The sequence below is a fragment of the Colletotrichum truncatum genome, assembly GCF_014235925.2.
Source record: "Colletotrichum truncatum strain CMES1059 chromosome Unknown Contig_0017, whole genome shotgun sequence".
NCBI classification, from domain to species: domain Eukaryota; kingdom Fungi; phylum Ascomycota; class Sordariomycetes; order Glomerellales; family Glomerellaceae; genus Colletotrichum; species Colletotrichum truncatum.
Window position 1 is genome coordinate 207,512 of NW_027222414.1, and position 21,286 is coordinate 228,797.

General features: G+C 48.8%; 4 protein-coding genes across 4 annotated transcripts; 1 reads left to right on the forward strand and 3 right to left on the reverse strand.

Moving 5' to 3' along the window:
- Positions 1 to 1,420: 1,420 nt before the first annotated feature.
- On the reverse strand, positions 1,421 to 2,773 carry CTRU02_215602 (mevalonate kinase; the record flags this gene model as incomplete). Its single annotated transcript, XM_036723703.1, has 1 exon — positions 1,421 to 2,773. One exon carries the CDS (start codon positions 2,771 to 2,773, stop codon positions 1,421 to 1,423), a length of 1,353 nt encoding a protein of 450 aa, XP_036584386.1.
- A 7,896-nt stretch (positions 2,774 to 10,669) lies between these two features.
- CTRU02_215603 (uncharacterized protein) lies at positions 10,670 to 11,185 on the reverse strand (the record flags this gene model as incomplete). The annotated part of the gene is made up of 1 exon (XM_036723700.1): positions 10,670 to 11,185. One exon carries the CDS (start codon positions 11,183 to 11,185, stop codon positions 10,670 to 10,672), a length of 516 nt encoding a protein of 171 aa, XP_036584383.1.
- A 6,870-nt stretch (positions 11,186 to 18,055) lies between these two features.
- CTRU02_215604 (ankyrin repeat containing protein) lies at positions 18,056 to 19,264 on the reverse strand (the record flags this gene model as incomplete). Its single annotated transcript, XM_036723698.2, has 3 exons — positions 18,056 to 18,668; positions 18,720 to 19,186; positions 19,235 to 19,264. The coding sequence occupies 3 exons, from the start codon at positions 19,262 to 19,264 to the stop codon at positions 18,056 to 18,058; spliced, it is 1,110 nt and encodes a 369-aa protein (XP_036584381.2).
- A 762-nt stretch (positions 19,265 to 20,026) lies between these two features.
- CTRU02_215605 (uncharacterized protein) lies at positions 20,027 to 20,347 on the forward strand (the record flags this gene model as incomplete). The annotated part of the gene is made up of 1 exon (XM_036723697.1): positions 20,027 to 20,347. The coding sequence occupies one exon, from the start codon at positions 20,027 to 20,029 to the stop codon at positions 20,345 to 20,347; it is 321 nt and encodes a 106-aa protein (XP_036584380.1).
- Positions 20,348 to 21,286: the final 939 nt, after the last annotated feature.

Sequence of the window (21,286 nt, forward strand, 5' to 3'; positions counted from 1 at the left end):
GTTCCAGAGCTCGGAAAGAGTCTTTTTTCTGAAGCTGCCCTTAGGTTCCCATGGCTTGCCTCGGCGCATTGGGTACCAGCTGATCACATAATATGTGAACTCGACCTGCGGCTTCTTAGTCAAAACCATTTGAGGTATGTTCCCGTCCGCCTTTGATGTGTCGCTGTTTGCTTGTCGGCTACCATCGCCGACCGCCAAAGTGGAAGGCGCTGGTCCCAATGCTCTCAGCTCAGATGCACTGGCTTCTGCGGCTGGGTTGGCCGTTTGTGATTCCCGGTCACTGCTCGAGTCATCCGCAGAACGATCTCCAACACTGGTTTCAGCACGAAGACCACCCGTGGTGGAAGAAAATGCGACATTTGACAAGTTCGGATCAATTGGCATGTGGGGTTCGTTGTTGTTTCGGAAGCTGGAAGGCATGATGCTAAGCATTAGTCGGTTCTAGCTAGAGGTTAGATCTCAACGACTTTGGCAGGACATGAAAAAGTGTATTTCACTTACCGTCAAAACCTTGGCTGTAGAATATGCCACGCCAATCAAATCCAGGCCTTGAGGATGGTTGTGGCTTGGATATCTTTCTTTCGGTGAATAATCGTTTCTAAAATTTATTTTCCTCATTCGCCTAGCGAGCCTTCGCATGAATGTTTAGCATTGTGCCACTACCAAGGGCGACATTAAGCTAATAGACGGTCGACAGAATACCTTAGAATATTATAAACATTTGAAATCCTGTCGTCTAGCCTATTGCCCTGAGTTTTCTCTCGTAAGGTCTCAGTAGGAGGAATGGTTGATGAGTCCGCGGGTGAAGCCATGTTGTGAAATTGAACACAGTGGAAAGTACTTGCTGGGACCACAGGCGTACCCGTAAAGTGGGACAGTCTCTTAAGAGGAAAGATGGTGTCTGTTTTTGTGTCTGATGTCTAAGAAGAAGTTCCAGCAGAAGTGGTGGATGAAGTGATTGCAGAACTTATACCCACCTGTCTGGCTATTGGTCACGTGGACAGCCCGGCCGCCGGCAGGTCTGCCGGCGACGGAGTCACTCCACCCCAACTCTCGTTTATGAAGAAGGATCAACCTTTTTCCACCCTAGGAGACCTTGTCCGTTCTTTCCCTGAGCAGTTCAAGGGTCTAGAAGGATTTGGTATTTTGAACAATCAAAATTTTGCGTCTGAGTTGGGCCACAAGCCGCCCCTCGAAGTCTCTGCAGTCAATCTTACACCTCTCCCTCAGCATTTCCCCCCACCTTCTACCAATACCATTATGCTTCTCCCCCATATGCTGCTGCAAGTATTACCAATGTGAATATATGGGAAATCCATTGAGTCTAACGCATTGGCCAAAGTTGTGGGCCATATGAATGAGATGAGAGCAGAGTTGCGTTCTCTCTCACGCGAAGGTGTACTTCACAACAGCTCAGCTGTCATCTCCATAACAGCCATCCGACATCAGTTCTCTGCTCACCTAGACCGACCAGCTCCTCAATCGCTCGGGCATCAACAGCATTTGCAAACTTCTCCTCGTCTATCTGTGCGACATTTTGCCCTTCGTCTGTCCAATTTCCGAAGAGGGTGCGCCCACGCACAGCGACACCAGCTGCACCCAAGACAACCTCGTACTTCTCGAATCCCTCCTTCTTGATGTCCTGTTCGAATGCCTTTAAGTCATCAGGGCTAACGCCCACCCGGGGCAAAACAATGGCACAACCGCCGCCTCCAGCACCAGTCAGCTTTGCCCAGCCTACCTTTGCAGTCTTTGCGAGGTAACCCACGCGATCAAGGCAGGGGTGTGAGACGTTAAGGCTAGACAGAAGTCCTTGATTTATGCAAAACAGTTCCCCCAATTTCTCAATAGCCGCGCTGTTCTTTCCGTCATCGAATTGGGTGTTGACAGATGAGAGGAACTTCAGCGCCTCCTCTGCGACAATGCCGATGGTGCTCAAGATTGATTCAATTACCTCCGGGTTCGATGTCTTAAGCTTTCGCACGTTCTCGACCTGTTGGGCCGTCGTACGCGGCTGTTTGGTATTGATGAGGAGAAGGGGTAGTGTTGGAAAGTTATCGAGAGGTTCGACGGACGAAGTTCCGTCAGTCATCTTGCGGAAGAGCACTGCTTTCCCCAGACACGAGACCGTGTTGTCAACTCCGCTCGGATCTCCGTGGATGCAGAGCTCTCCTGCATATGCCCAGCTGTTGATGCATTTTAATTCTTCCTCCAAGTTACTACGGGCCAGAAAATTTCCTTGAATGAGCAACGCAACGCTAAAGCAGACGCAAACGCTCGCGCTACTACCCAGGCCAGCACCGACTGGAATCGTGGAACGCAGTGTATACTTGAATCCGAGACTATGCGGGGAACCCAGAGAGAGGTAGATGTAGAGAAACGCTGTGGCTGATCCATGGTGTATCTTTCGCTGTTTTAGCGGAAGATGTGGAGAAATTGATTCCACAAGCGGTTTAATGGAGGCGAGCAGCTTTTTGTCGAGATAAGGACCGTGGCATTGGTATAGTTTGCTCTCGAAGGAGGCATAATTGGAGGCCGGCCAAGGCAGACTGTCGATGTCCCAAGTGTGACGCAAGCCGATGTCTTTGAGGTCCAGTGTGATGGAACGGTTGGACTCAGAAAAGGTTTTGACGTAAAGATAGGATCTTAGTGAGATAGCCGCAGCAATGGCAGGCTGGCCGTATACTGCGCCATGTTCACCCACAACGATGACTTTTCCTGGTGCGGAGACCATGAATGAATCGGTCATTGGCAATGAACGTGTATTTTCCATTGCGGTTGAGACAAGCTGAGAGTACTGCTTTTAGGATTGAAGAGAATGGACGTGGATGACGGTGTTTATTTTTTTGGAATGAGAGATTCTTCTCCCTTTATCGAATCTCTGGGCCAGACCACCTGACTTACCTAAGGCAGCCTAAAGGAGATCCGCTAAACCCCCTTCAACAAAAAGTGGCTATTCGTGCAGGATTATGAGGGTAAGCCGTAGCAGGATAATTTAGTATCCACAAAGTGGTTTTTGCTGTTAGATTGACCCCTGCGCCCGGATAAAAATCATCGAAAGCTGTTAGATAGACGGTGCCGATTCCATGCATGACTGGGATTTATTGATCAAACAGTGATTGTTGTTGGTAATAAAGGGTTCCTTGCATCCTTGTCAATGCGAAATTCTTCTTGTATCTACCCGTCACCGGTTTATGCATATCGTTATAGCTGGATAACATAGCTTCAGAATCCTTTTATCCGGATACAGGCGTCAATCTGACAAGAGTGGCTGGCATGGCTCAATGGCACAAGCCAGGATAGCCCCAGTGGGGTATGTTCATACGAAATTGGCTGGGGGAAGTATGCTTTTCATCTTTTATTTAGCTAGTATCCCATCGACAGGAGACGAAATCCGGACGCCGGACGCCGGTGCCAGAAAACTTATAGAGCTTCTGGATGACTTCGATCTCATTACAGTAGGCAACTACCCGCGGGCACTATCCCGTACAAGAAAGGATACTACAGTTCAACGATAGACGTGTGTAAACTTACACTAGGACTCGTCGCTAGGCTCATCAGATGCAGCATAGAGGACGAAGTAAACCACGATTTAGATCGCCTCCATATTATGATAACGCTCGACAACAATAAAGGAGTTTTGGCGGAGTTCCTCTTGCAGGCTGTCATTTAAGTATACCCCAAGCACGCTGAGGTCCAGACTGCCCACACTTATTAGGTTTCCCCGAGTCGAAAACGACAATTCTGGGTGAGGTAGTTTCACGTAAGGCATACTCTTTATGAAAGATCACTTATGAGGGAATTTGTGTCTCGGAAAGGTCAGCCGATGAACACATATATCACGGCTTGCACACAGAGGTTGAGGATATCCTGTAAATTTTCATGGAAGCTAAAGAGAGTGTTGCTGGACTAGAGAACTCGAGTGAGTTACACCCTGTTCAGGCAGAATAAAAATCAAGAACACGGAAAGAGAGCTGCCCAGAAAGGCTGACAAAGTCTAAGGCGCTGATCAAACACCTAGTTGACATCCGTCACTCAAGAATCGAATAATCTTCCACTCCTCCCCTTAAGGATCGCCAGGACGATCCCGGCTTATTCGCCACAGAATTTTGGCCCGTATTTGACTAAGCCCGCCTTCAAGTCCACCCACCAAGTTCATCAATCGTGTCCCCACAACCGCCAAGCGAACCGCTCTACGCCTCCTAAATTAGAGACTCGTGTCAGTGAAATACCCTATTTTTCCAACTCAAATCTAGAGGAGGGAATGAAACTTACGCAGGAGCAATTCTTAACGGTATCTGGGTTGATCTTGGTGCATGAAGGGCAATGCCAATGAGGATCCTAAAGGTTGAAGAGACTTATTAGCGTTCGCAATCCAGAGAAATAAGGGGGACGGGGGACGGGGGACGGGGGACGGGGGAAGGGGGGAAGCGATCATCTGGGGCAAACAATGCCCATGATCGAGCTTGATTTGTTGAGAGAAGGAGGGGGGATAAGACTCACAGTTCGATTACATCCCTATTCATGACAGTCCAGTTAGCTTGAGATACAATGAGCAGAGAGACTAAAGACTTGGAGATGTACTGAGGAAGAGCAGGCCTCGTCAACAAGTGGCTTGGTGTCGGCGATCGCCATTGTGATGTTCTTTGTTCGGTGAAGTATGTTGGAGTGAGAGCTTGAAAGCGTTGTATTGTCTCAAAAGGCAGCCGATTGTCTCAATTTATACCCGAGATCTCGCTCTACCTCCTTGTCTGGCTAAACTTCTTTCTGTCGATGTTGCCCTTTGGCCACTTAATGATACCAGCTCCGTTGGTGCCCCCCTGTTACCCCTCCCTACTTGATAGCTTTTTTCCTCCCTGCATTGTCTTGTATCGTGTGATGTCTCTCTGCATACCCTTACATACTAACACCAAGAACGGAAACGTCACCGGGGGCCGACTGGCTTCCACGCAGTAGCATTATGCAGTCGATAGTTCACAGTTCATGTCATAATCCAATGGCGCCTGCGCAAGGATTCCTGGGGATATCTTGATTGTTCCAGGCGTACTGGCAAAGTTCTAAGCGCTACCGTTGTCATCTGTCAGAAAGCCACATTTTCACTGTGCTGGCTGTCAGAATTCAAGCTTCAAGCCTATGAGAACGTGAAAAGTGAGGCAAAATTTTACAAAAAGCCTTATCAAATCCCGCATGTCCTGCCTACTGTTCCTGCAAATTCTGGTTAGGCCACCATCAAGCACGTTCCTTGCAGGTGGTCTGACTGACAACCGCCCACACTTCAGAAATATACGTGAACGTACTAAAAGAGAGATAAATCCATGTTAGTTGGCGTACACATGATGAGCTGTTGAGGTGGTGGGCGGGCGGCTTTAGCGGGAGCCAGTACGTCGATAGTTACGCCCATTGTAAAGTAGACCGTAGGTACCTATCTTTGGATGATACACGCACTCCTCCTCCAAGCTTAGGAGGGGGTGGGGTGGGACTAGCAAGCATTCAAGTATCTAGATCCAAAAGGAGCTCTGGACATAAAGACACTGAGCACCTGCCAGAAACGGAGACATCCTTCTGAGAAACCATGTGGTACATTGATCTGAAGGCGCTGTGGGAATATCGGGAAGTGAGGGGTTGGCCACTGCGCTGAATTTGGCTCGACTAAAATGGGAAAATGGATTAAACTGAAGCCAATCCTAGTTATCTGCCTGTTCCTCCTCGTCTGTACCTCAACGCCTTGCCATCCCTGTCTCGCCTACTGAAGGTACTACGCTAGGCCAGCTGTGATATAAAGAAAGAGTAACATAGCACCCTCGGGAGCAGCAGCGCAGCGACTAAGTCGGGAGTGGGATGACATGAAAGCATATCGTGCATGCGTTTTTAGCTGTCTTCACCATAAACCTAACCCTTCAGTGGCGCATTCTAGCTTAAATGGCTGCTAGTAATACATACATCGTAGTTGGAATACATATATATAGATGAGAGTTCTTCATTTTCCATGTTATTTCTTGGCTGTCTGCTTAATGACTGACTCCCTCAATGATTATGTGCCTGTTGGCTACTGTAGCAGCACTCGGTAAGATAACTTTATCATGACAGCGGAGGTGGGCGATTGCGGCATTCGTATTCGGTCAGGTTTTTGGCTGACCAGGCACCTTGTGTCAGCAGTCCCGCTCGGAAGCTACGTAAATCTGTGATACGGGCCCCGGGGCATTCGGCTTTCCCCCTTCTTAAGTCCATTGGCCTTAATATCTGTCTCTAACCACTTGCCTCCCTGCGCATATATGTGCACCGACAGGTTCACTAGTGTCGTGGAGCCTGGCTTGAAGTTTTTTTGATAGAACTCCAGTATGTTCGCTTTCGTGAGCGCCTTGATGTGCGCGGTGTCTTACAGAGCTACAGAATAAAGTGTCAGCATGTCATTTTAAGGAGCCGATATGTATTCACTTACCAGACTCGAAGGTATAGTATTCGCTGTCAATCTGATGCCAGTGCCTGATGTTTCCCTTGTCCAAATTCTTGAGCTTTATCAACACTGGTAGCCTTAACCAGTGGTCAACCAGTTAACCCTGGAATTGCTCCTGTGGTCGTAACAGTCCAAAGAATGCCACGACATACGTCGTAAAGGCTTGCTCACATTCGATTCGGTTGTTATCAAGCCTAATTCGATGTCTTTTGGGCGTAAAGAGGTTTGGCTCGGCGGTCCAGAGTTTGTGATTTGACGTGATAATCGGGAAGCCGTCTGCTTTCTGTTCTTGAAAGACTGGCACATTGCAGGCAAGCACACACAAACCACGTTCAAGGTTCCCTCGAGGCACCTATTGATCGTCAGCGCGTGTCGGAAAAAGCGCTGCTATCTTTCATGGACTCACAAGGATGGCACAGCCCACCAGGCTAGATCGTACCTATAATGCAGAATGGGCAGTAAGGAGACGCGAATGGCCGCCGGCCTGGGCCCCTCAAAGTCAGAATCTCCCCAGGTTGGTTTAGTCGAAAACCACATACGTTAATGTTAGGCAGAGGTAAACGATGAGACGCTTCCGATTCTTGCGAAGAATCCCTAATGTAGGAATCGCCACAACAACCAGCAGAACATCCGTAGTGATGTTGATTGCACTTGTTGCTAGAAACAGTGTTCTTGTCTCAAGCCACGTACCGTCTGAGAGTCTGACACTGTAGACGAGATACAGCATCGAGAGCCCGATAGTGACGAGGTTTGCAACAATCACACTTCCGATAGCGAGAAGCACAGGTCTAAGTGCAACTGTGACTTTTCCCTTTGATGAAATGCGTCTATATAGTAGCAAGAGGTACATTTCGGCACAGCCATTCGATAGCTGAAGTAACAGCGCGGCGACTCCGAGCTAGTCCGTTGGTCAGCTTCTCTGTTTCTCAAATGCTCTGGCCAAGAAACAAACCTTAACAGCTATTGGTTTTACCACAATGACCACAACGTGCATGGCAATAGCTAGAGCCTGGTAGCTCGATGTCAGTTCTATGTCAGTTCTGTCTTGAGGGAGTCTTTCAACTCGCTGTCGCTTACATAGGCCAGAGATATAACCACTAAGAGAAAGGGTGTCAGCTAAAAGTCTGCCGTCGAGTCTCATAGAAACATACAGGAATCCCATCGAAGTGCGTTTTCATTGTGGCGAGCGTAAAGATGCAGCGCGAGTAAACAAGTTGAAAGCGCGGAACTAACAAGAACTATCACATCTAGCGTCCGCCGATGACTGTCAAGGTTGAGAACGTTAGCCGAGAGAGAAATAAAGTCAGTCATGACGGCATTGAAGAAAGTACACAGTTGATGGATCAAGCGCGAAGGAACGACACAGGGGATCATCGCTCTTAATAGAACCATCGCAATCGGCAACTGACTGCATAGCCCAGGTTTGAAGTCGGCCCCCGCCGGTCTGTGTTGCTGGCGGAGTTCAAGGTATGTTTCGGCTGGGGCATAGTAAAGTGTGGGGAGACGCAAAAGGGGTTCCTTCGACCTTACTTGGGGTGATAAAAGATGTACTCCATATCCTTACCTCGGGTGTGAGGGATTCCAGCCGGTCGTGTCGTGTAGATTCATGTAGAAACATCGCCAGCATTGTTCATGGCACTTATTCCTATTCAATGTGATAGTTTAAACGATGAACCACTCTCAATCTAAGATCACAAGCAGATTGTCCTTTATTTGGCGGTGTCTACTCCAAAGTTGGGCAGGGCAACGAGTAGAACAGGGCGTCTCTCGGTGCCATCATGTTTCCATCTCTAGTTGCATTGAATGAACAATTCAGTACCGAAGAGACAGGGTGGAGTAATCTCCTTGCCGGATGAGGCCCGGCTAGGTACGATATGGGCTGATCCCGATTCCTCACAATATGCTCAGTAGTCTCCCCGGCTGCTCGAAGCAGTGTGCTATGATTGACCAGAGACGAATACCCACATGGCGCAGAGGGTTGGGTCTCGGCCCATGTTTGTCTTACCTTCTTCGTCCGTGGAGTGGAGTTGGGTACAGAGCTGGATGTACCAGGAGGAGTCGCTCAAAGAACACACTCCGTGGGGGCTCGACAGGGATTGCGCACTCCAGACAAGGGTGTCGCAAACGAGGTGACTCGTTAAGTGCCCGGCCAGACACCCTCCTGGGTACCATCGGGAACCACGGGCCATCTTCGTCAGACGCCATAGTCCCTGTGGCCCTCTCGGGGACATACAGTAAGCCCGGCCAATCCCAGTTAGGTAATCTTTGTCGATCAATGGCCCGGTGTCTGCGGCCTTTCGCTGCTTGGGACATCGCCACGATCTTCTTGCCTTTGAATGATGACCTCGGTTTATGCAATCGCATATGTCGTCCCTCAATAGGCTTCCTCAGGTAACGCCTATCCCCGTATGGCATCGTTAATACGGATGAAGACAGCATACAACTTCTCTTGAGAGGCCTTAGTGACATCCTGGGCGTGCTTTTACTCAACCTAGCCTTAGGTTTTGCAAAGCTTCATTTTCCGTTCTTCATCACGTTTGTTAGAGCTATCACCAAAGTTGTGGAAGTTTTGGACGCAGTCATGTCAACAACTAAAGCTATTATGCTGAGAATTTATACCCAAATAAAACTCGGTAAGGCCGTCTACATCTCTGGCCAACTAATCGCAGCTGACTTACCAGAAAGCGATGATCAACCTGTCTCGCGTTAGCCAGGCAGCCTATAAGTGGAGCTCCGTGGAGTGAGGACTGGATGGAAAACAATGGCGCTAGGATGAAGCGGGATTTCTCTTTCTTTTCCAGAAAATGTGTCTATCTCATTCTGGCACGCCGTTATACATTCGTTTCGGGTCTTCGGCCGTCCACAAACTCCATATCATAGTGACCACGCGAGCACATACCTAGCAGCTTATCGGTCCACTTGCCAATAACTGCATTATGGCTTTCTTCCTGGTGTTTTTGAAAGTCATGTTGCCTCAAAAAGCTGAGATGAATGTTGCATTTCCCGACTTTATGGACTTCGTAAACGTGTTTGAAGCGACTCGCCCAATCTCCGACAACAGCAAGGCGGGGTCCTTCTGTGACTCTTGGGCCAGTTCGGTGAAACATTCCGCCACAGAAGACACAGGTATCAGCTTCTCCTGGATAGTCATCACTATCATAGAAAGCTTGATAGGGGCTCTGGAGACCTGAGCAACTCCAATTGCAGGTAATTCCTGAGCTCTGTGTAACATCTCTGGGAGTAACGCCATGGTTTGTAGAGTCGATGTTTCTTGTGCGTAGTTCATCATTGGGATGGCCTTGCAGAAGGTCCTTAATGGTGATTCTTCTCATCCTTCTGCTATTATTCTCGTGTAGAAATCTCAGAAGGATGTATGGTGGCGGGTTGGGTAAAGGGAGGATATTAGACGTTTGGGCCTTAGCTGCGACACAATAAAGATGAGGGCAAGCAGTTTCCCATAAAAGGCGAGGGAAAAGCGAGAATTAATTTTATTCCTCACACCTTTTTTCGACCTGCCTTAACATGGGTGTTAGCTGCACGCGTGCTGGTCCCATGTTACGCGTCGGTCTTTCCCTCCGACACCTCGTACGGCGCTGCGACTGGGATCGGTCCCGCTCAAGGGGCCACCAAGAAGCAGCGAGGAAAGAGTAACGAGGCTAATCGTAGCAAAAGTAAATCCTGGATCACAACTAGTGTTCGTTTCGAGCAAGAACATTTGAATCTACAAGCGTAAAGGTAGCTCTCAAGGCTACGGGGCTAGAAGCTTGCCATGACTTGCGCAACAAACTAGTGCTCCTTATTCTCTCATGCCAAGAACGCCGCTTCTCAAATGACAGTCGGTGATCGCCTGGATCGCATCAGTGGCCCAGTAAACCGACCAACATCCCTCAGGTATCCGGGCAATTGGGTCAGTGTATAGGTCTTATCGCTCGGCGACGCTTTCAGGAGCCTATCCCACCGAATCATCCAGAGGCAAAACCCATTTTCTATTACTTACTTTGTATCATTTCGATTGAATGTATACATGTACAAATTTACCACCCATACCGCATCACTGAGTCGAGAGCCACTTGCGAAAGCATGCCTAGGTTGGCGATGCTTAACAGCTCTCGCGTCAGACGACACGAACTTCGAGTTATTCATCATGTATGATAGAAACCCGTAATGTCTGCTTATATACCAAACAACTCAGGGGCAAGAAACAACCAAAACCACCTACGACTCAATTGTAACAGACTCGCCATCGCTCTCAAGCCAGGCCCGAGATACATTGATATCGACTACTTGGTCAGACTTTTCAGTGAGCAGTCCATGCAAACGCCTTCCTCCAGACTCTGGTAAGTAACCGAGCGGGAGCCCTTCTTTGACCAAACGAAGAATTGGAGCACGAGAAGCATGCTTGCGTGAGTTCGGGTCAAAGGTGTGGATGAAGATCTCCTGCAGTAGTTGTAGGCTGCTAAAGAAGGTCCTGGGATCGGATGGAGGGGACCAGGTGGCGATGTGTCTGATACACGAGGCCATGGGCAAGTCGTGGAGGTGCTCTATATGTTGATGCCAGGTTTTATCAGCACACCATTTGCAGCCAGCGTGAGCAAAGTCGTCAACCCATAGAATATCGCTCTGCGGATCACAATACAATGTCTTTGCCTTGTCGGTGGTGGAGCATTGAAGAGGTTGGAACCTTTTTAGTGCCACTGCGCGAGACTCCTGACAGGCGCTGAGAACCGCCATTTGGGACGAGACGACATGTACCCCCGGTTTGGATAACGTGTGTTTGATTTGCAGTATTTGTCTCTCAGGTAGAGCTGCTTTCCAGATCATGTCGCGTATTTCAGTAGGTAAATCCTGAAAGCGAGAAAACAAGCTTGTGATAGCCATATCTAGTGACAGAAGGGAATAAATGGGAAAAGAGCGAAAGGGGGTGTAAGGAAATGGACAGAGGAGCGGCGACTAAGTCCTTGACCAGCGACACAATCTCAATGTCACGTGCCATTCATTCAATGCCACTGGGGATTACGATGCGCCACTCGACTGGCGCAGTCAATGCATAATCCAGGCCATGCAATTATACTTTGCAGAGCCTTTGGCCCTTTGCACCTCTTGCCAACATTCGAACACCAGTTGATGTCGTGAGAGCCGCGGTGGCCGCATTCGAATGCTTTGTCAATCTGCAGCCACGTGGGGGCCTTCGCGAGAGCGCCACTTCGCGGCTTGCGGTGCCAAAAACACGTGACCTGATACTACTAGGTATCGCATCCGCCAAAACGACAGATCATAAACGGGCGGAAAGACATCCCAGCGCTCGCTGAGTCGAGAGTTGTCCTGCAGCTGCAAGGGCATATTTTTATCGCCCGATGATAGCCATTTTGTGGCAAGAAAAGCGAGTTCACCTGCATCAACACTGCGATCGCCAAGTCTCGTTTTAGTATGTAGGAAGCTTTCAGTGCTGATGATACAAGCACACCCTGTCTCCGCCATGTTCGGACTTTCATTGCGGGGTCTGCAGGAACAGATGGTATCCACGACGACAGGGTCAAGTCAGCTTGAATTAACGTACTAGTACCTCCTCAGGCTGTATTACAAAGCAAGGCCAAGATCTAAAATGCCGACACGCATTAAAGTATAACCGAGACCCGAGCCCCTGTTAACAGCAGCACTGCCCAACTTCGACACTGCCTAACTTCGACACTGCCCAACTTTGACACTATTAGACTTCGGCATCACCCAACTTCGACACTGCCCAACTTTGTACCAGACTTCGGCATTGCCCAACTTTGACACTGCCCAACTTCGACACTGCCCAACTTTGACACTACCAGACTTCGACACTGCCCAACTTCGACACTGCCCAACTTTGACACTACTAGACTTCGGCATCGCCCAACTTCGACACTGCCCAACTTTGTACCAGACTTCGGCATTGCCCAACTTCGACACTGCCCAACTATGACACTACCAGACTTCGGCATCGCCCAACTTTGACACTACCAGACTTCGACACTGCCAAACTTCGACACTGCCCGACTTCGGCATTGCCAAAAATTCGGCACTGCCAAACTTCCTGTGCCGCCCGACCTTAATCGATTAAGCTGATGCCATGGCTTCCCGCATTGAGTGTTTACGCCGAAACGTTGAGGAAATTGAAGCATGGGTTAATTCCTGGCAAGCCGGCTATTGCGGCGGAGTAGACTCCCTAGCCCTTCTTGGGCTGGCAAACAGGCTTCAGAACCAAGTTTCGGCGTTACTGAACGATAGGTCATCGCCAGCGACCGAGGACGTTACAAAACTGGTTGCCAAGGCAGAAAGAGTTGCTTCGTTCTCCGATTTTGGTAGCGATACGAAGCTCCCTCGCATATTCAAAAACAATATTGAAGTGTTGTTCGGCGAGATGCATGTAGCACCACCTGAGACGCAAAGGACGCGATTCAAACGGAACCAAACATATCAGCGGTGTGAAAAAATAAGACAGCTCCAGCCACAGTACATCGTTGTATGGGCTTTATCCTTCGCGCCATCCATGTGGGAAAGTTCAAAAATGAATGAATCAACATTCAACTCTTTATTGATACAACTACAAACACTGACTGTTCATCCCTGGCCTGAGAGCATTCACGAAACATTACAAGTCATCGCGCAATATCCCAGGCGGAAAATGTCGGCTGAATTTAAAGAATTCCAGTGTCAGTTGTTGTGAACCCCCCAGATGAACAGCTAAGCTAATATTCAGAAGACAACCTCCGACAATCACTGTGCCAAGTTGAAGAACGATGGGACTTAGATGATTACCAGCCGAACCATGGCAACAGAGGTAGCAGGGACCTCATTCTGATTTTAGCATTCACGCTGACACTACATCCTCTAGAAATGCAACACATGTTCTCTAATGGGCCTTTCAGCAACATACATAGCTTGCCATCCCGTTATCAACAAGCAATCAGGCACAGTAAACAGTGGAGATGGGAAAGGGCCCGGGGTTTGGAAACTACAACCTGTGTCTCCACGCTGTTCCCCAAAGACGAGACGTCGGATGTTTCCATCACACTCTGGGTTGGACACAATGAAGGGTATCTCCTGAACGACTTGCTCGGCGTGACGCCTCTCTGGTCTATTCCTCCGGCGGCACCACCATCTTAACGGTTTTACCAGCCCTAATGTAAACAGTGTAACCCGCAGGCACGGTAAATGGTTTAATTTCTTCAACATTCTCCGAGCGAATCGAGGAATGGGATGTGCCTTCGTGATAGATCGATATCCATGACCCTTGGAAGTATATCGTCCTATTCTTGTTCTCGGGTGGGTAACGGCGGCTGGCAACATTGTATTCCTCTTGCCCAACTAGGGCAGCATTTTCTTCCTTAATAGTAAAGGTCCCAGTTAGTTACAATTGACGCAACAGTGACGGGTGTTCTGACTTACCGGCATCTCTTCAACCGTGGGGACAAAATGTGCGCATTAAACTTCGAGCGTAATTCTCCCCGAGGTTCGCGTTTGTTTCTTTCTTCCAGGCACATCTCGCTAAACAAGAATGGGAGTGTTCAGCGCGATGCAATAGAAGAAGGACAGTGACAAACGTAGGGAGAGCAGTCGTTTCCAGGCCCAAACATAATCGGGCAGCTTCAGCTGTTTACGTGGGCTGCTGACATAAAAGGCTGCTTCTAAAGGTTGGGCACTAATCGATGGAGGCAGGCTCAATCATGTCGGAAAATAATAATTACGTAGCGCTAGTCAGCAAATCATTATGCAAATCTCCAAAGAATGCTCCGGGGATGCTGAATTCAACCTTAGGCAGTAACATACCTGGATTGGGGGGAATAACCCAACCAATCACCTAACTCTATCGAGAAAGATGGGGCGACCTTGGACTACTTGGAAAAAAAAATTGATTTTACTCCGAAAACTACATTGCAATTACTAATTATTATATTAACGGCAGTACCATACTTAGGCAGCACTGCTAGTAAACCAAACCAGGGGTGCCATCCTTGAGTGGCGTCAGCACCATGCTTTGGCAGTGTACTTTGGCAGTGCCGTACTTTGGCAGTGCCGTACTTTGGCAGTGCCGTACTTTGGCAGTGCCGTACTTCGGCAATGCCAGCTGAGATGCGTCAAAAAGTCAGGCTTCGATCTACTTGATTAGTCAGACGTCACAGTTGGAAAGACTGATTTTAGGATGCCTGCTAACATATTCCCAGCCAGCCTGGCAAAGAGCTCCACCTTTTTCAACTATTTAGGCTAACCTTTTCAGTTTTATTCGTCGACAGATCCTTAAGCTGCTTGTTCAAGCCTGCAAACGCACGGGGGACAAATGCGGTCACTGGTATTGCTGAGAAGGGAAAGTCCTGGGATTCTAGATGTCCGTCCGTGTCAACGGGTCGCTGTAGTAGACTAGGATTCATGCTCGTTTGTAAACGATCACCGCCGCTTAATCCGATTTACATCCCCGTTCCTGCTGTCTGAATATACTTGTATCTAATTTCTTAGATACATCGAGTTGATCTGAAAAGCCTACTAAGCCTGGCTGGTAGTCACACCTTAGGGCTAATGTCATGGCCGTGATTGTTGAGTTTATTTTGCACTTTTATTTAAGTCCTACGTTTAAGTTCATGAAAGTATGGAGACGAGGATGTGAAGCGTTGGCCTGATTGAGATGAAATCGGTTGCTCTATGAATACTTAATGATTCGAAGGCGATTGGTTGTTGCAGCCGATGATGTGCTTCTGAGGTGTTGATAAGCTGTAAGTAGGTCACTATGTGCTGAAAAACCTGTGTTCCATATTTGTATGCAACTAGTAATCACTTTAATCCCGCCGCCTGGGTGTATTCTTTCTTCGATAATGATTTGCAGACGTGAACTGTTCCTGTGTTATTAGTATGTGGTTGCGGGTGTGGACTGCGTCACCAACATCAAGGTTCAACTGGTCGCATAATGGGTCTCTCAGTCCTTACTTGAGATGCCTATTAGCACACGGGCGCCAACAACGAGTAAGCCCTGCTGGCATTTCATATTCGAATTCCCTGCTCTGCCATATTCAGGGCTAGTGTTGCCAGCCTCTGTCGTTCACAGCCTCTGACCCCAGGCCGCATGCCCAGGGTTGCGAGTGTATCAGGAAGAGAAGTTTCGTCCCGGTCTGGAGACAAGTTCGGTTAGTGCAGGAACACAGGCGAGTTGGATGTTAAAACCCAAGAGGAAGATCTGCAGTTGTGGTGACAAGGCATTATAACCCTTCCAAAGGGAGTTCCGCGTTGATAGGTCACTGTATGCAGAGTACATTGGCCCATGTAGTTGCATGCGGACGAACGCCATCTGATTTGGCTTGGAATTCTGCAGTCTCAATGTACTTGAACCTGCGGATAATGATGCATGGGGGAGAGACGTCTGCATTGCTGTGGCCCAATGCTCGACCTCATCGTTGTTCCGACCAAACGTGGCGGCCGCACTGAGAGCGACATCACATCTCTAGGGTATTGAGAGTATAAGAAGGGCGTCTTATTTCCTACAAGGCTTTGTTACAGATAGAACTTGCACAACCAATCTACTACCCTCATCCTACCCTCATCCTACCCTCATATCTGGATCACCAACAGAATACAAGTCAGTGAGAACGATACCAGGTAACGAACACGGTGTACTAACGAAAACATAGAGACAGAAATGGACCCCAACCCGACCGCTCCAAAGCCTACCAGTAATGGCCCAAAGTCGAGCTCTCCAGTGCCTGTTTCGGACAAGGACGTATGGTCGGATGGTAGTGTAGGGGTGAAGATGTAAAAGGCGTGACGCCAAGGCGTTGACATTGTGGCGGCACTTTCACTGAGCCTCAAAGCTTTAAAGCAGATCGAGCAAGAGATTAATACATGTTGGGTTGCCTAAATTTTGACGCTCAGCAAATCATTGTGACGGTTCCTGATATCCTGGAGTGCTTTATTTGCGATGGCATCGCCGATTGCAGCCACACTCAACCGACTGTGACATGGCCAGTCTCTTTTTAGAGATAATGTTATTTTCTGTCTGTTAGTGTTCAAAAGAAAGAGCTCACAAAGCAGCTGTGATCCTCATCGTCGTCAATCCTTCGGAGAGCATCTGCCATACACCGACTTCACCTGCGATGTGAACCCAATCATTTGTCATGTCATGCAGCACACTTGCCCCACCTATCCCCGGGTGTTCTCCGGATATTTAACCGCTACTTGTGAATCCTTCTATTTTAATTGGTTCTACGCCGACGTCTAAGTGGGTCATGTCACGTCGCATGTCTGAAGAATTGGCGGTGCACCAGGCGTCCAGCCTATGGGATGCAGATACGTAGTACCAAGTAGTACTTATGTCCAACTACCATATCAGAGCACCAGCCCTGCCACCTTTTCATTTCCAAGCACATCGACCGTCCCTTCAAGCACCCACCATGAGCCAGCCACACCAGCCACACCAGCCACAGCCACATCAGTCAGACCAACAACAACCAGAATTGCCTCAGCCACAACCTCCACTAGTGCTCCCGCCGTTGCCGGATCGCCCAGGCCACCTGACGATACGCAACCTGACTGAGGAACAGTGTGATCTCCTCTTGAACATCACGCATCAAATCGAAGATCTACTTACTCTAAAAAAGGGACCCTCTTTTGAGGTTAATAGCGACCCTGGCCGGCTGAAAGAACTATGCGAGCCGTTTATGGGCTCATTCCAACTGTTCCAGGTTTGTTTTCAACTGAGGCCTTTTGGATTGACACTAACCCATTTTAGGGTAAAACGAACGCTCTAATCCAAGCTTTCCGCCTGTCAAATGTCACCATCAGAATGGAAATTATTCAACCGCTCATCTTTATACCCTTAAAAGGGTCAGAGGGAGGTTTTGAGGACAAAGAAGTAAACTTTGGGTCGTATATATTTGCGACAGAGGCTGTAGTTTTGAAACCCAAGCTGACATGCTTGTTGTTGAAAGTGGAGAGAATATAAAATCAAATGCGTCCATGAAACACGCCATCCCAGATTTCGTCCGCACCCACAGTTAGGATGCCAGGACAATCGTTCGCAGACACATGCGCTGGATTATGATTAGTACGCAAGTTGTATCCCCTTATGATCCACGTACCTTCGTTGAATGAGGATATAGTAGTACGGTATGGGATTGCGCTTGGCAGTGGTGGCGCTTGCTGCAATGAGAATTGTTGTATAGCCAGTTGCTCTGCCGAACTTGACTGTTGCGTGGAAACGACGGTAGAGTTGAACGGATCAAAGACCATCATATCCAACCCATTGTTTACCAGCGACGCCGTTTGGCTACGTTCGTCTCTAACAACGGGTTTGCCTGCTTGCGCATCACCTATGTTCGCGAGACAATCCACTCTTCCTCGCACACATCCATCGACTTGGTGAAAAGAAGGACCAAAGAAACCCAACTCCATTTCACCAGTGCAGCTTGATGGGTTGGTTATACGTGGAGCGTCGGCTTGCCTTCGTTTAGGTTGTGGAACAGGCGCATCGGCAAGAGGATGCTTCTCGCCTGCAATCAGGTCACTGTTGTGTTGTTGGCGTCTCTGCTGTTGTTGCGGACTAGGCAAGGCTGAATTATTGTTAGCATTCGGAACAGATGTCAACGCAGTTCACTTGCCTTGGCCAGTTGTCTGGTGCTCATGAATTATTCTAAATCCTTGCAGAGGAATTAAAGAAGACTCTTGTCGCAAATTTAGTGACTGCTGTTGCTGCTGACCTGGAGAGAAGCCTTGCAGCAGCTGTGATGACTGTTGTTGCGGCAGATATTGTGACAAATGTTGTTGTGGTGGCATTATCTGTTCCTGCCACTGCACTTGGGGCACGCCCTGTAGAGAACCTTGTGGCAGCTGTTGTAGCGATCGTTGGTGTTGATGCTGTGTTGGTTGGAGTGGCAGTATCTCTGGCAGCAGTTGTGGCGATTGCGGCGGCAGTTGTGACCTCGGCACTTGCGGCTGGGGGTGCAACGGTTGTGGCTGATGTTGTGGCTGATCTGGCGGTTGTTCCCATTTCGGCGGTCCGTCAGCATTCGGATCTTTCAGTTCGGACTTTGCAGGTAATTGAAGTGCTATCCAGGCGTTATATTCGTGCTGGAATGTTTTAAATAGGCGATCAGCAATATCGTAATATTTTTCGGTCTCATCGCATCGATGCAACTTTTTCAAGCGCAGCTTATTACATGTCGCTGTGATTTGGTCGATAGAACATCGAGACTTCTTGTACCATCTATACCCAAAGTCAGCACGGCATAAGGACATCGCCTAGGACTCGCTTTACCCCGCGTGTCTGATCGGAAGGTCGAGGAGTAAGGCCCCATATCCACCCAATTCGGTGGCGATAGTATCAAGGATCTTTCCTCTCCTCGTCCAATAGCTGCAGTTCTGTCGAATTGTTTTAACGTCTGTTTTTAAGCGTTGACCAAGGTAGTTTGGGAGAGTAGTGCCATGGTTTTCCCGGTATTGTTTCTGCAATTGGGAGAATGCAACGAGGCTGACGTCTCTTTTCACTCTATCTAGACACTTGCCTCCAGACCCCTGAAACCGGGAAAGCTCATTGTAAAGCAGAGTCGCAGGGTCTGAAGATATTGTGTGTATCCTCGCCAGTACCCAATCCTCAACAGTGACCGCCTTCTCTACCTCGAGTCGCAGCGGGAACCAAGACCGAATGATATTGGCCAAGGATGCGGGAAGCGAAGCCCAGACCAGCTCGAGTGATTGAAGGAATGCCTTCAGGGCTTCTTGGAGCTGCAAAGCATCAGATGGGAACTGTAGCACTCATCAGAGGGAGCGTACTTGGGGTTCCTCGAGACCAGCGATAACCATGTGATTACTCGATTTGGCGCAGGCAGAGAGGAGCTCATTCGCCAGTCGGGAACTCTGAGCATTTCCCATGATTCATGTAAATCTGTGTGCCCAGGATAGTTCTTTTGGAAGGTGCTGCGAGTTGTCAGACAAAATGGCCCAGGCAGGTGTGCCCACCTAAATACTGTCCAAAAAAACAGGGATTATTCAGTGTATGCGAGGGACATGTCCAAAAAAACAGGGATTATTTGGTGTATGCGAGGGACATGTCCAAAAAACAGGGATTATTTGGTGTATGCGAGGGACATATCCAAAATAAGATTAGTGAATACGATAGACTAAATGCTTGCATTTACGGCGATAAAACCTACGGCTAACCCCATACAGAAACTGCTGAGGGCGTGCACCCAGCGGTGTTGGAGCAGACACCCCTTGGGGTGGGCCCTTACTGGTAGCAGCCACACCACCCCCAGACAATGAGGACAGTACATTCTCATGTACATCAAACACATCAGAAGGTGCATGCGCCAGGATGCCAAGCCATCTGCAGAAAGCCCTTTAGGCTGGTTCACTCGGATAACAACCTCGGCGGATTATTCGCAGTTGTGGTCCTGAGCCTGTTCGTTCTCCATGGCCGCAGCGCCTATCGCCGCCGCACTTGACCTGCATCGTCCTTTTTAACAGGAGGAGGTTAGAAGTATTTTGACGGATAGAGAGGTGACATTCCAGTTCTCTCCACGTTGGTCATCACGGATGTTTTCCACCTTCAAACGCCCTTGAGCGATGGATTATTGCACGAGCTTGCCTGCATGTAACCAGCGCATGAGCCTTTCAAGCGTGCATGCGTCACAAATCACGCCAGCGGCACCAAGAAAGTACGAAACGGGCTTGGCTTACCCATGCTCGTTCCCTCCGGGGCTGCGCAGCATCATCATCTCCTCACTCGCTTATGTTAACTGCATTTGTGAACAAGACCAAACTGGTGTGTATGCCGCATCTCATTTAATCGACAAACCCATTGGGCCATTCTCGGCGACTCGCGGTCTTCGACAACAGGGTGTTTTACTCCATGCTTACGACAACGCAGCCTGCAAGGAGACGTAGCTGCAGTGGTGCGAAAGGCTCAGAACGACTTGCATCCTGAGAATTGTGGTTTTGTGTTGTCATTGGATGTGACTGAGTTGCTGTGACATTACATCTTGATGTTGCAACAGGGCAGGGATAGCACAAAACTCGAACGCGCAGGCTTGCATTCGCCCACAGCAACCCATTTTTCTCCGACGTCTAGCTCCGATTCTTGTGGCCACTGTTGAAGCAGCAACGATCGGTCGCAGTCGCATATCGGGCCAATCGTCCATGCATGGCGATCTGAGTCTAGGCGATGGGCTTCTCTGAAGATACAGACACCGGTTAAACTGTTCGCAGATAAATAGGCTTGTGCGTTGGCGACAGAGGCACTGTACCTTAAACCGGCCACCGGTCCCATGCCCTGATGTGCGACTACACCCAGCGAGAGTTTCGCTGTACTCACAAGCGGTACATAGTGTCTAGGTGGTGTGCTGTTTACATCAAAACCCAGAAACGCTGTCAACCGTGTGTTACGCATTTTGAATACCATGGCGACGAGCTTTGCAGTGAATGCAAACCCTCTGCGCCCATACCGTGGGAAAACATGATTAGACGGTAGTTTGCCTTGACTGTCGAGTTTTCTTGGAGCTAATGGATATAACAGAGTTTAAATGACCTGTAATTCGAGGAATCGCGATAGAATGGCGTTGGGAAATTACCAGTCACCCTCAGCTCCGGAGATATGAAGTATATTGGTGAGACTGGTGGGGCACGCATAACAGTTTCTGGGAGCTCGCAAAAGTTTGACAATTAATAGCTGTGTATAGTCGTTATTTGCAGTTCGCTCCACACTGATCATCGTCTCGGTCTTACAACTCCAAGGGAACTTCAAGCAACATTGAATGAGGATGGAGTGAAATCATTGTGCCAATTCCAGACTCTCCTAGGTCCATGAATTGATGAACAGCACTTGGC